Here is a 15,458-nt window from a genome sequence, read left to right as displayed (position 1 = left end):
CCGAAGGGAGCTACGACATGACAAATATTTGCATCCCAGCTCTGTTTAGCTCAGTCAAAGCTTCAGGTTTTGAGGCTGCTACTATTTAACTATGCACCACAAAGGAGACCAGAGTCAGAGAAATTGAACATTTTTAATTTCACAGACTGTTTGATGATATAAAAATGTGCGCTTATTTCCTTTATTCTACAGTCATTTGATTGGGCAATTCATTTTCAGGAAACCTGGGGGAAATCAATAATATGGATTGAAGGGGACTAAAAGAGGCCCAACCTGGATTTTCTTCCATTTATCTGTCTATTTGATGCACTTGGTGTTCCAGAAAACAAGTCCAAACACCGATTAAACTTTTAACATTTATTTGTACACATCTGCATTTCCACATACATTTAAAGTACAAATGACAACAACATCTACCACATTAGAAGAAATCTGTAAATTATCTGATTATTATGAGAATTGAGAAGAAAAAAGAGGCCAGCAAAAGGGCGAGTTAGTCCCAAAGCGTGAAGTAAAACCGTGTTACAAGTACAAAATGTGTTGTTTTGGAGATTCAATATCCTCGCTGGATTTTTGCTATGGAAACATATTATTTTGTATCAGTGCATCTCTCAGGCTATTTGGATGTGTACAGTGTCTACTGATGCCAGCTCTAATCAAAACAGGGAGGATCAAAAAGGCATCTGCCTTCTCAACAATCATGCGGCCATTGAAGGAGTCCTCAATCATGGCATCGGATCTGCAGCGAGTCTTAGTTTAGTTGGACTGAGCAGACACATTTCTCACAGCACTGTAAAAATGTCATAAGAAATTGATTCTCGTCCAATAAGAAAACTGCAGTGCTTCAGGCATCTAGCTTGTTGCAGTAAAGTGGAAAAAACTGGACCTCTAAAAAGGGGTTCAATTAACCAAAAGAAACCGAGCATCTCACCGAGCCGCTTGACACATCAATATCCTGTTAAGGCCTGGCCAACCCAAGAGGCCTTTCCTGTGATGAGTCGTGTACAGTGTTGCAGGTCAGAGGCCAGAAGAGTTCACGGGTCCACAGCGGCGATGGTGCTGACCTTGTTGTTCCTGCTGACTCTCCGTTCAGGCCGTGGCCTGGGCAGTTTGGTCTGGATCAGCTCCTCGGGTGTGTTACCCAGCGGAGGCAGCAGCCTCTTCTTGCTGTTTCTGGTCTCTGGTAACCACTGAGGTGGCAGCTCGAAGGGTCCAAAACCAAACTGCGTGGTGTCCTCAGCGTCTGTCGGTGTAGCTGGTGCCACCTGAGATGAAGAGGCGTAAGCACATGTGTGGACCGGAGAGGCCCGGGGTGCTATGATTGAAGGAGGGCCGTCCTTAGTGATGACCAGCCCTCCCCCTGTCCCCTGCAAAGGATCCTTTTTGGTGATCACCTCCCCTCTGAAGCTCCCTAGTCTCGACCCCCCCTTGAGTTCCTCTTTAGGCCCTGAGCATCCTTCTGATCCTTGAGAAGGGATCTCTTTCTCCGCATCCTCTTCTTCCCCTTCTTCCTCAGAGGGCCTGAAGATCTGCTGCTGGCCAATGTTAAACATCTCCAGAAGCTGGCTCCCAGAGCGGCCGGCTGTCTCCAGTCCCACCGGCTCCCCGATCACACCCTCGGCTCCTAAAGAGGCCAGACCCCCGGTGCTGACCACGTTTCGGCGGCTGTAACGTCTGTGGATCCTGGCCAGCAGGTCCAGCCAGCTATGACGCGCTGAGCGGTTCACAGTCAGAAACAAAAGTGGGTTGGTGAGCAGGGACACCTTGGGAAGCCAGAGTGCCGTCAGGTACAGCAAAATGGGTAGCTCTGTAGTGTCTGACAAAATGGTGCGATAAACCACCAATGCCCCGTAGGGGGCGCTGCAGGCTGAGAAGGCCAGCACCACAGCGAGCAGAGTGGCGTGGAGCTCAGCTTCTCTCTGGGACACATACGGGATGGAGATACTGGTCTGGGGAGTCCGCAGCGCCGCGATTATCACCTTCTTCTTCTGGCTGGCACTGAGCGCTCTGCGGATCAGCAACATGAAGAGGAAGACCAGAGCGAGGGGGAGGATCACCGTGGTGATATTGTAGACCAACACGTAAACCATGTGGCCCAGGGAGCGGGCGTGGTCATCGGAGCAGGACGAGGTGACGTACACATCCGTTACATTGGTCACAGCGAACACAGGAAGGCTCGCCACCGTCGCGTGGATCCAGATATAGATGACCAGATCTCGGGATCTTGCATCTGAGATCTTCCTCTCCAGGGGATACAGCACAGAGTAGTATCTAGAGACACAAACACACAGAAAGATGAATATAAGGACCTTTTTAACAGCAGAAATGTTGACAAATCCTAGCTGAAAAAGCCCAGGTATTAAATTAAATATTGAGGGCTGAATTCCACTTAGCTGCTTCAGTTTTAGACACCTTGTATTGTGCATGCTGACATAATCATGTCTTATTGAGGCACTTGATTACAACTCAGCCATTAATTATTATTTTTATTTTTATTATTCTGTTGTGAAAAATGCAGATGGTTTAACTAGGGTGTTGAACTATCGGTAGTCATGCTGATTCAGCATATAAAGATCTCTCATTAGATTATTTACGTGGAAATACAAAAGTGAATGCACCTAAAATGTCCAAATCCACAAGAGAATCTGTATCCTGCTCTGAAAATGCATTTCCACAATTTTTTTAGTGGGCGTGTGGTTAATCATGTAAGTTAGGAAAAACTGAACCCTCTCGCCGGAGTAGAGCTTTAAGTGGTTTTACTGGAAAGAGAGTACAAATATAAAATGCGTGCACCTGTTATATAAGCTGAGACACGGACAAAAAGGAAAGAGGCTCAGTTATTGTTCATCAAATCTGTTGACACCAAATGTATCCTTCAGCCTCAACATATGTATGGTGTTACTGTATTACGGAGGCTTATTAATAGGATGTATCACTTTATGTAACTATATAGAATGAACATATTCAATGAAAGACAAATCTGCCATTTTTCAAGCTATCAAATGCTAGTCAATGCGAGTGTGATAGTAACAACCCCACCCAAAAAATGGAATTAATAAAAACGAAATATCTTTGATAATTGTTTGTTGACTGAATTGAACTTCTGAATAAATGTTGTAACCCCCCAAAAATGACTGCAACATAAACACCTGTAAGCTGGTTATTAAATAGGGGGGAAATGGAAATATGTGAATAATTAACTTAATTGTATTGGAATGGGATGAACAGACTTTCTCTCCATCTATCCATGAAATATTAACTATGGTGCAGAAGCTGAAATCATGTGTGGTTGTTTTTTATAGCACACCTACAAACTAGAGCTCATGTCTGTCTTAAACATAATATTATATGCAGATTCTCTTTCATCCTGTTGTTTTCACTTAATAATAAACTAAACAAATCAGGTGAAGGACTTGCTTATTTGTCAAGAATGTCTCCATTACATGTGAGTGTACGAGGGTGTGTGTGTTAACCAGATGATAACTGCTGCAGTCTCAGCCCATCTGTGCATTCGCACCCTCATTTGCCCTCCTTGAAAATTAATAATTCATTGGTTTGATAGCATTCTGACTGTATCAGTTGCTATGGAGTCATCACTGTAGCAGTGAAACTAAGGCAAAGCTGCAACAATACATGATCTGACTATAATCGGCATAAAAAATAACTTACATGTGTTATAATCTAGTCGGTGGGGTGATGATGTTTTTAAATCATGGAGAATGAGGCTTACTGCTTAGTGCAGTAGCCATTATATACTGAAGTCATCCAATGTACATCTTTTTGATGTACATAATATCCTGTCTGATGCAGTTTGAAGTAAATGCAGTATTTTAATACACGCTGGTGTTATGAATGAAAGAGACAGAATGAGGGGGCTTCAATTTAACGTATTTGTGTTATGCTAACGTGATAGCATAACAAACAGGCTACACCTGAGTGTTGCCTGTGTTGGTGGTATCGCTGCTATTAGCAGCATTTATTGCTAAATACTGCTTTTTGTGGTGTTAGAATGTTCCCAGCTGGCTAGCGTGTTAGCCCATAGCTAACCTACAGCTGTTAGCCAGCAAGCTAATATCCCTGTTAATTTGGTGGCATGAGTCACATAAGAAGTTTACATTCTGCGATTACACATATTGTGTTTTTGGGACAGATTCTTTCTTTTTTTAACGTAAGATTCTCAAGTTTTAGACAATAAACAGATACATTAAATTAATATAGCAATTTAAATAGCTTGCGGTGTAGAAAGGCTTAAATATGTAAAAAAATTTCAAATGAGGACACAATATACAGAAAGTGTTAATGAACTCTAAATGAATAAACAAAATGTGAATTAAAATAAAACTTTTTATACAGTTTGGTTAGTGGGTAACCATGTCTGTTAATCATGTTTCTATTCTTACAGTTTTTATATTAAGAGCAATAAAAATAGCAACAGTCCTGGTAGAATTATTATTTAAAATACTGTCAGCAATTGAAAAAATACTGTACTGTAGTACTGTTAGTTTAATTAGACTTTCCTGATCAGTACAGGCATGATCAGCATTGGCATCAGCATGTGTGTGTGTGTGTGTGTGTGTGTGTGTGTGTGTGTGTGTGTGTGTGTGTGTGTGTGTGTGTGTGTGTGTGCGTGTGTGTGTGTGTGTGTGTGTGTGTGTGTGTGTGTGTGTGTGTGTGTGTGTCGCAGTCATCTCAGGCTACTTTTGGATGCAGTCTTTAGTTTCTGGTCGATGGAGAATGGCGTTCACATGCTCCATCGACCCCACACCTTTCGTCAATGCAACCGGGTGTTGATGGAGACTGAAAAGACTTTCTCTCCAACAACAGAACAATCTTCCAGAGATTAGTTTGATGTTGCTCCACTTGTGCAGCGTGGATGTTTGTACTTCCAAGTCAGGAAGAGCCCAAGCAATATATTGATAAACGGATCAGGGAATCGATTTCGCCTTCAAAAAAAATGCCAAAATAATTGATGACTGCATCATCTCGGTCTACTTTGACTAAGTGTATAAATCACTGACCTGTCGAGTGCGATGGCACTGAAGCTGAGCACAGTGACCGAGCAGAAGAGCTTATGGAGGAACTTGATGGCCTTGCAGAGCAGCAGAGTGTGAAGCCACCAGCAGCAGCGAGGGCTGGCTCCGAGCACCACGTCGAAGGGAACGCACACCAGGCCGGCGCAGATACCCGAGTACGCCAGGTTCTTGATGAATCGGTTGGTCACGGATTTAAAGACGTTTGTGCAGCAGGTGCACCACAACACTGAGGCATTTCCTGTGGGGGAGGAGGGAACAATGAATCAGAATATTCAGTTTGTCTTGTGATTTCTAAACCTTTGTGTTGTCATCTGTTGTTTGTGTTATTTGTCTAGTTTTAGGATTTCTTTTTGCTATTGAAAGGTTTACAAAAAAGCCTTTCAACAAACCACATAAGTCCGAAATATCTTATTTATTGGGCAGAGTAATCTGGTATGATGGCACACAACCAAAGAGATTATCTTGGCAGAGCAGTTTAGACTGGTTTATTTTGAGGTTTTTTTAAGGATAAAGGCATGCTGACTTACTAATAATACATATAATTTAATGTTATTATTATTATTTAAGTTTTCACTGTGTAATGGGACCAAAATCTATATTGGTGCTATTATTTTTTGGCACTTTAATTATATCGTCATCACTTAACTGAACGTAACTAAAGGAAGAAACCCTTTAAAATTGGAGGAAACCTCGCCGAACTTTGGTGTGAATGCATCTTTTAACAACTAAAACATATAGAAAGATTTGAATCCCCGGATGTTTTCTGTATCTTCTTGTCATGCTTGTTAAGGGCTCTTCATTATCCTAACACAGTTCAGAGAGGAAATAGTATGGTCGCCTGGAGACTCTAAATCGCCCATTGGTATGAAAGGCGGGTGCGTGTCTGTCTAATCTATGTGACTTAGCATAGATGGATTGATGGCTTATCTACCAAGTCTTCCTCGTGTCCATCCAGCACGGAGACTGTGATAGAATAAATTAAGCAATTAAAGGATTGGATAAATGAGGAGGGAGAAATAAAGCTTTAACAACATAATATAATATACACATTGTTTCAAAGGCCTGCATCTTACACTACACAACATCATTGAAGGTATATCTGTAAGGTCTAAACCAACTAACAATTACATGAGAATTTGAAGAAAGTCCCATTTGGAAATTATTAATTGCAAGTGAAAACCCAATTTTTTCTCTGCTCGTTGCAAGAGAATCTTGTTTATATTGAACTGTGCTGACCTGCATCTTATTGCAGAAGGAAACACCTGTGGACAAGATCCAGATCACAATCAGATTGTGCACATGTGCTCTTTTAAAATAGAAATAATAGAAATGTGTTTTGTCCCAGTGGTCTTTCGAGTATCTCTTTAAAAAAAGAGTATTTTGTCGTAAATTGTGCTTTTGCGGACACTGATTTGTAACAATTGCAAGAACAACTGTAAGACATGTTTGATTATCTGCTGCATTTTTGCACACAAGCACTCAACACTATAAACTACTGCAGATCAAATCAAACTGAGTGAGCTATCACACGATCAGGTGCAAGGGGGGAAACAGTGACATTGCCATGTTTAAGATCCCACCGTAATTTGGAGCAATGAGACCGTAATGATTGTTAAGAAGGTTTTAAAAAGGTGAACTTCATACCTCCTGATGTAAGGTCACACAGGGATACGTGTGGTACCAGCCTCTCCAAATGTAATTACCCACAGAGTGTTGGCTGTGCGCGACAGAGCAAGATGTTCTCTGGTGAGGAAAACTGTGTCATTTGGTTCTAACATTTGTGATGTCTGTAAATGTTTAGGACACAGTCAGAAACGCAAACACTCGGCATAATTTGCAAGAAAGAAAATGTGGTTACGACAGCTTACAGAGATATAAAAGCTATAAAAGCAAAGTTAGATATAAAAATCAATTACGGGGGGGATGAGGTTGTTGAAACTCGGCCTGAGAGGATTCAGATGGAGCCTGAATCTGTCTGGGAGGGAACATGGTGTGCTGGACTGCTAGTGTCTAACTGTCTAGGATTTCAGAGCAGCACACGGTTGTAGTATTTCAAGGAGTCCCTAATCCTGCGGTAATTAATGCTCAGCCTCTGCATTCTGTGAGGCGGACTGAAATGGGATCGGGAAATTAGCACGACGACACATCTTTTTCAAATGCCTCGCTGCATAAAAGAGGATGTTTACATTACAGTCCTGCATGTCCAGACTTCCCTGTATTGAAATTGTAACTTGTGTTTATTGTGGCTAATGATAAAGGCAATGATAACCTGGGATAAGCTTTTCAAAAGAAGGAGGAGAGAAATATGGACGACGCAAAACAACCCATTTGCGTGTTACCCGATGTGCACCCCTATTGTCGAGATTGATTGCCAGTGTTTCAAAACCAGTACAAATGACTATTTGACAAGAACGTGGGTAGGGAAAGACCGTGGTCATGGTTATAAGAAAATAATGTTGACAGCAGTCTTCCGTGTCAAACATGTTTGGCATCCATCCGCCCTCTGTTTTGTGCTGCCGCGCCCCGTCTGTCTTTGCTTCTGAGCGTCAGAATTTGCATGCTCAGAAGAGGCTCTTTTCAGGGAAATGTTCTATTTTTATAGCTGTGCATGGCCAGCACGGTATGTTTTAGGTTAGGGAAAGATTGTATATGGCAATATATATGCATGGGTATGGTATGGTTAGAGGAAGGCAACCAAAACACTTAGTTAAGGTTGAGAAAAGATTGTGGATAGGGTAAATAACCAAGACTAAGAGTTTGTAGTCATGCTAGCAGCTCTGTGAAGCTGTATAGAAACAGTGGAGCTAAATGCTCTAAATCTAAGTGAGAGTCTAACTTTGGTACAGCTGCAATGGTGTGATGTCACACCCTCCCAGTGAATGCAATGCAAGTGATAAACTTAAGTTTAGGAAAATATGCTCTGCACATTTTAAATAATTTCCCACCGAAACAAACAAACAGGACTGAACTTTGAAATTAAAAGTGTGAAACATCCTTAACACTCTTCTTCTATCCCTGTGGTGTTATAATGACTTTAGTTTCAATGAGAGACTTATTTATGAATGGTAACCAACAGAGAAAATAAAGTTCAGATTCTAACTAACAAGTAATGTCATAATATCCTTTATAAGCATTATGGTATACATTATGCCATTTTTGTGTATGAAAATAGTATATGTCGTTGTCGAGACAAACATTAAGTAAGACTTTGAGTGCTTTTTTAAAAACATCTAGAGAAAAATGTTTTCATTTGTGTCGCAGATTTTAAGTCCTGGGTTGCAAAGGCTTTCACATAACTGTAACTGACTAATAAAACATGTCCTTGTTTGTGCCTTCATGCAGGCCACATCAGGACATGTATTCTTTTATAATCAGAATGTGCACTGTCTGTAAAATCACTTTGTCCCTTTGTGCCTAACATACTCACTCGGCACTTGAGAAACACCTTGGCAACCATATTCAATGCAGCCATTGGGGAGAAAGAGCAAGCACTAAACATTATTGTTTTTTCCCCACTTAACCATTGGCTGTGCAATAGGCAGGCAGTGATGTGAAAAACTGAAAATACAAAACAAAAAAAATGTTGTCTACTTCAAACACATGGAAGTGAGGTGTGTTTGATCTCTGCATTTGTGGTAATAAGCTGCTGTTATCGACTCATCCAGGTGTCAAATATAGCATTAGCTGTTAAAATTCAAAGTGTGAAACATCATTAACACTTTCTTCTAATCCCTGTGGTGGTATAATTACTTTAGAGATGCATTTATGAATGGTAACCAACAGAAGAAATAGAGAGCCAGATATCCACATACTGCCATTCCTCACAGACATGATTACATTTGGTCAAATTAGATGGTGATTAGATTAGTCAGATTTACAGTCCAACTCTGATATGGGCTTTATTGGGAAAAATCTGCCTTAAATCTACTTGTGGGGTAAAATGTGGAAAAACTAAATAATAATGTGAGACTAACACCAACACAAAGTGCTCTCCAAACAGTGGCTGTTTGAATGGTGACTGTTCTTATAATTTGTTTAGGTATTTAATGCATTTCATCTTTAATGTTAGTTTGATTTCTACAATTAATGGTCACACACTTTGTGTCACTGAAAAAGTATCGCTCACCTTTTTCAGTTCACTTGCCTGGGACTATTATTTCATTAGCAAAGGCCAACTCCATATCAGTGGCATTATGTGTTTATATTTTACAAATGTTTGTAGAACTTATCAGTCTGTATTGCTGTCTGCTGCAGTGTCATTCTTGGGGCTACCACTTGGGGCGCCAAAGCCAAACCGTATTCAATTCTACAAACACTGGCTTTGACATTTTGCTGCAAAACACTGAACTCACTGTAACATCGTCACTCGAGAGTCCTTTAATAAAATGTTCAATGGTCATGCCTGTGTTTATTACATGCATTATTTACATCCTGTAGCGGTGCATTTAAGTACTGTGGGAACCTCTGCTTTAAGACAGACGCCTCTTTAAAGGTTAATGTATTGGATTTCCTTCATATTTTACATTTTGGACATAAACATTATGTTGTTTGAAAAGGAAGACCCACAAATATCCTACAAAGGTCTACCAAACCATGTGACTGCAATATTAATTTAGTGGTTCAGTAGCACCAACATCCAGATCAGCTTTGATGATAGTGCTCCTTATCTTCGAGTGGCCACCATTAGACATTGACATACATTCATATTAACTTTCTGGAAAAAGTTGAAGCAATAGAGGAGCATAGGAGGAGAAGAAGTATGGAGCCAAATCCAGGCCAATAGTTTTGTTTGTTTGAAAAATAGATTTGCACCTGAAAATTAAAGTTTTGGTCTTGTATTTTGAACAATTCAACAGTGTATTCGAAATTAAAATAAGTGTATGAAAAGTTGTGTTGGGTTAAATATAATGTTGATTCAGTTCTGTTTTCAGGTTTAAATCAGTTCTTTTTTACACTTTCAGATCGTTCTTTTTCAGGTTCAGACTTTTGGCCGGCATCTGGCGTGGAGGACGTGGCATCAACTACAGGGGCATGGTATCAACTACAGGGGCGTGGTATCAACTACAGGGACATGGTATCAACTACAGGGTCGTGGTATCAACTACAGGGGCGTGGTATCAACTACAGGGACATGGTATCAACTACAGGGTCGTGGTATCAACTACAGGGGCGTGGTATCAACTACAGGGGCGTGGTATCAACTACAGGGACATGGTATCAACTACAGGGGCGTGGTATCAACTACAGGGACATGGTATCAACTACAGGGTCGTGGTATCAACTACAGGGGCGTGGTATCAACTACAGGGACATGGTATCAACTACAGGGGCGTGGTATCAACTACAGGGACATGGTATCAACTACAGGGACGTGGTATCAACTACAGGGGCGTGGTATCAACTACAGGGGCGTGGTATCAACTACAGGGACATGGTATCAACTACAGGGGCGTGGTATCAACTACAGGGGCGTGGTATCAACTACAGGGGCGTGGTATCAACTACAGGGACATGGTATCAACTACAGGGGCGTGGTATCAACTACAGGGACGTGGTATCAACTACAGGGGCGTGGTATCAACTACAGGGACATGGTATCAACTACAGGGGCGTGGTATCAACTACAGGGACGTGGTATCAACTACAGGGGCGTGGTATCAACTACAGGGGCGTGGTATCAACTACAGGGGCGTGGTATCAACTACAGGGACGTGGTATCAACTACAGGGGTGTGGTATCAACTACAGGGGCGTGGTATCAACTACATGGACATGGTATCAACTACAGGGACATGGTATCAACTACAGGGGCGTGGTATCAACTACAGGGGCGTGGTATCATGAGTGACAGCATAACAGAGAAGGCTTAGGACCTGCTTCAACTACATTGCCTTCAGGAAGCGTAGGTACCACATGAGTCATGACTCAATACTTTATATACGCCAGATTCATGGGCTTGGCAGTAAAAAAAATTTAGTTATGTTTAGCAAGCTGTTTCAGACCATACTTGGTATGAATCGCAGTATAAGAGCCATAAACTATGCCAGGTTGTGCCGTTCAAAAACCACAATATGCAAAAGAAAAACAGTTTGAAACAGTGTCTTCTGAACTACCACTAAGCCACTGAGGGAAGAAGCTGAATGGAAGTATAAAACATTTAACATTCACAATAATAAAATGCTTCACAATAACAAAATGTGAACCGCAAACGGCGTGAATGGCGTGAATGACGTGAATGACGCAACGCGCCATTCGCGACGCTCACGTCATTCGCGACGTTCACGTAGGGGCAGCAGAATTTGTGAAACCAATATTAACATATCACCACCTTTTTAGTTGTTATAGCGATCTTGTAAACAAACAGTTGGTTCTTTATACATACAGCCGTTATAGAGTGATATTTTCATTCATTTGTCCGATACAACAAAAATGCGGAAATAGCTTATTTGACAATGACCTCTCGTCTGGATATGCAAGAGCCTAGATTCAAATTAGGCAGTAAAAAACATAAAATAAAAGCCCACGATTGTACAGACTGTAGTTATTTTGGCATTCTTGTTATCCATTTATTGCAATGAAATCACATTTCAAAAAATGTTTTATTTTGGGTCAACCTGCCAGATACAGTTAAAACAGCTTGGAGAAGCCGCCATGATTGATGGACCGGCCACACCAGGGCTCTCAAACTCCATTTGGCTTGAGGCCAGCGCTGCTGTTGTCATCTCACAGGAGGGCCACTTCAACGTTCAAGTCCAACAAGAAAGCGCAATATTTTTGAAAACACATTTTTATCTTACTTAACAAAAAAATACAAGCAGCAGTTTCCACACATTTTTATATTAGTCTTTAACAGTGCAAATATATTTTCCTTAAATTATTTTTAATAACTTGTTGAACCAACAAATGCAATCCCTGACTACATTTATACTTTGTTCTATTTCTTGCCACCTGGCAGCGCTTCTGCTCACACAGCTGAGCCTCATTGGCCCTGATTGAGGTCGCAGTAGAAACCCAGAGGACAGCTTCAAGACGGGCATCACGAAGCCCGGACCTGTACTTTTATTAAAGTTCATAGTCGAGAAAGGTTTCTCACACAGATATGTGCTTCCAAAAAGATGAGTTTTCATTTTCATAAGCTGCTCTGACCAGGACCCTGGAGGTCAGGCCCGTCTTGCCTGCACAAACATGGCATTGATGTATACCTATGGTTTACCCAGCAGAAGATCAAGTTATATAAGTAATATTTACATTCATAGGCTACTCTACAGAGTATAACTCTACACTGAATGAAGTGTGCATATGTCTGTGTGTTCATGTTCTAATCGAGGGGTGACGAGCTATTCTGTAAGTATGTCTGAAAAACGTCTTTGCCACTTTGAAATGATAAATAAAGGAAGCCCAGATGTATTTCACTCTGGTGGATCTGCGTGGTAATGGTAATGAACCTGTACTCGTATGGCGCTGTTCTCGTCTTCCGACCACTCAACGTGCTCAACACTACTTGTCATCTTTCTCCTCCATTCATACGCTGGTGGCAGAAGCTCAGGAGCCAAATGCCCTTCAGGAGTAACCAACATTCATACCCTGTAGGCCAATGGAAACTGAATAAAAACTAAAGATTGTCAAACATATTTTGGGGCATTGGTATACACGGGACGCTTTTAAAAAGGTGCAAATTATCAGATCTGTTAGGTTGAAACTTAAAATCCAAAAATGATGCATAAATCCCATTTGTAAATCTTATTTTTCATTTGTAGATCATGTAATACACATCTGTGACCATTTTGAGATCAATGTTGCTTGTTAGCGTTTCAAATTATGCCATTGCAAACACACACCGCATGACTAAATGAATTATGCAGCTGCACATTTCCGCTCTGCAGTCAAGCATGTTTTGTACACGGCGATGGAGCACAGACTCCGAGATGTATATGGTGTTCCTATAACAAATATGATTTTCTTGGCATAGTTTGTATGCATATTGTTTTAGAGCAGCTTCAAATAATAGACATTATTATTTATGGCATTTCTGTCATATAATTGGCTTTTTTTCTTTACTTTTTGGGGGCTTTTAGCAAATAATTGGATTCATTGGATGTGATGTAACTATGTTATGTTGTTCATTCTGTACCCATAACATCTATTGTAACATCTCTTGAGGGATCCTCCTCTGTTGCTCTCCCGAAGGTTTCTTCCCTTTTTCTCACCGTTATAGTTTTTTTTGGGGGGAGTTTTTCCTGAACCGATGTGAGGTCCTTGGAACAACACAACAACACACTGCACTGCATCAAGTGACATCAAATATACACAACATACAAAGGAAAAAGTCGATTTGTTGAGCCATGGCCCTCATGTCACGCTTTCCTGGCCCTGCCACTTTATTTTTTTATTTTTTTTTGTGTGCCTTTTTTGGAGTCCGTTTCATCAATTTCATCACAGTGAGCTATTTGTGCAGCCTGTAATTCAGTCCGTACTTTTCCAAGCAGCACTAGCAATTATGGCTAAGTGTGTTTTGAGCAGCGAGAAGACCGGATGTTCATTTTAGGCAGAAAGATTATGTTTTTTGGCTGCCGATGAGATGGAGAGGATGTCAAACTGTGCGGGACTGATGTGTTGGTGCGGTCCATCAATCCACACGGCTCCTTCCTCGCTTCCGTCGGTGCTTCACAGGCAGAGCCAGTATACGGATTTAGCTTGAAAGAAGCTCTAAATGTGTGCGGTAAGTTTCGCCAATTTTCATAGTGAACTATATGTGGCGAACACCTGTCATTAACACAACTGCTTACGCCAATGTGCACCGAATACACTTCAGGGAGTTTTGTTTAAGTCCATGTTTGATTCTTCACTGTTTTTAATTAACATATCTATGTAATGCCTCTGTTTCATATCCAATATTCAAGTTAGCAGCTAACTGACAACATGAAGCAAAACAGACACACACTCGGACAACTCAAGATGAGGAGTCCTGGGACGTCATACACTATTTTACTCCACAGTGCTATAGGAACAAGGCTGCTATGTTCTAAAATGACCAAAGACCCGTTGTGTGTCTTGACTTTAAATTCAAAACCACACACATTCTGAAGAGCGAGTCTGACCTGCAGCTTGAACCATGTATAAGCATTATCAAAAGGGAGTGTTCCCACCTATCGAGTAAAGATGACCACACCATACGTCACGCCATGAAAAATACTTGCATCTGTGCACTGTGATGTGCAGTTAAGTCTAAACATTTTAGGGATGACTGACTCTGAGATTTAAAGAGTTTTGAGAGGGCTTTTTCCAAGTTTAAGGGGCTGTATACAATTGTACAATATGGAATAGTAAGACTATCATTGTGACGCTCTTTAGTACAACGATGTGACCAACAGTGACATTGTTTGCAGTTTGCACTTTGGTTAGATTGAGAAAGCCCAACAAATTAAATGAGTAATTACTGTTTTTGTTGTTGTTGTTGTTTTATCTCTGGCAACATCTTCACATTCTTTAGACGTGTGTGTTGTTGGTCATTTAAGGTTGTTTCAGGTTTAAGACATATATGCATTAGTGTTATAAAGAAGACACAGCTTTATACAATCCAATTCAGCTTTTATGACCATCTTTTCAAATGTTGTTGATGATTTGAGCAACTTTTGGAAGAGTTGCTCGGTGCTGCACATTTCCTGAAATATTTAAATGAGTCTTGTAGAAAGGGATGTCCCCACGAGGATCTGGACTCCTATTTAGAACTCAAACTGCTGAGTCTCAACATGAAACTATAGGGAAACGTTTTAATGCTGTCTACAGTGGCCATGCCCGCAGGATTTTGGCTTGGTTTGGGGTTTTTTCGGGGCCTTTCTGACAAGTATACATGCACAACATAGGTGTATTTGCACGAGGCGACTTACCGAGCAGCGACCCTATGAGGATGAACACCTGGATGGTGGTGGTGAAGTCCCGGTAGGCTTGCTCTCGTGGCGGGCTGCTGTCCCACCACGTCGGCGGGCTCGACGCGTTCAGGACATCGAGCCAGAGGTTTGCTGCTGTGAAATTGGCCCCACCATCTCCCACCGTCGCAGCCCGGCTCCCACTATCCATGTCGTTTTCACCCCCAACGATCCCCTTTACTTCTTCTTCTTCTTCTTCTTCTTTTTTAAGAAGGCTGGTGGGATGTCAGCAGCCCGCATCGGAGTGGCATTTCCGTGGAGAGGATGGAGATGCCAACAAAAACAAACCAAAAAAAAGGGTGGTGGGAGTGGGGCTAGGGGGGGTATCTACAAAACACAGCTCGCAGGCAGAGATGTCAGTGAAGACGTGAGACGGACACGGGTCGGCAATGCGTGCAGCTGCCAGCAACGAGATGGTCTTTTGCCACTGCATATACGGCTGACAAATCCGGGGGAAAGCATGGTGTGATGATCATAGATCAGAGCACACGGGGAAATAC

At 41.5% G+C, this 15,458-nt stretch overlaps 1 protein-coding gene across 1 annotated transcript; it reads right to left on the bottom strand.

The window, feature by feature from the left end:
• Positions 1-851: 851 nt before the first annotated feature.
• On the bottom strand, positions 852-15,109 carry gpr176 (G protein-coupled receptor 176). The gene is made up of 3 exons (XM_034527991.1): positions 14,920-15,109; positions 5,019-5,271; positions 852-2,271 (listed from the first exon to the last, which is right to left on the bottom strand). Exons 1-3 carry the CDS (start codon positions 15,107-15,109, stop codon positions 1,035-1,037), a joined length of 1,680 nt encoding a protein of 559 aa, XP_034383882.1. The 3' UTR covers positions 852-1,034.
• Between the last annotated feature and the right edge of the window lie 349 nt (positions 15,110-15,458).

Source organism: Cyclopterus lumpus, chromosome 24 (assembly GCF_009769545.1).
Source record: "Cyclopterus lumpus isolate fCycLum1 chromosome 24, fCycLum1.pri, whole genome shotgun sequence".
NCBI lineage: Eukaryota > Metazoa > Chordata > Actinopteri > Perciformes > Cyclopteridae > Cyclopterus > Cyclopterus lumpus.
Note: the sequence above shows the minus strand (reverse complement) of the source record. Positions and strands in the feature narration are given on the sequence as shown.

What these genes read in the sequence shown, in the direction of transcription:
- gpr176 (XM_034527991.1), bottom strand. Translation starts at nt 15,109, where the DNA reads ATGGATAGTGGGAGCCGGGCTGCGACGGTGGGAGATGGTGGGGCCAAT. An exon ending in CCTCATAGGGTCGCTGCTCG is followed by an intron (nt 5,272 to 14,919) that starts GTAAGTCGCCTC and finishes CCTCCCCCACAG; the next exon opens with GAAATGCCTCAGTGTTGTGG. An exon ending in AGTGCCATCGCACTCGACAG is followed by an intron (nt 2,272 to 5,018) that starts GTCAGTGATTTA and finishes TTGTGTCTCTAG; the next exon opens with ATACTACTCTGTGCTGTATC.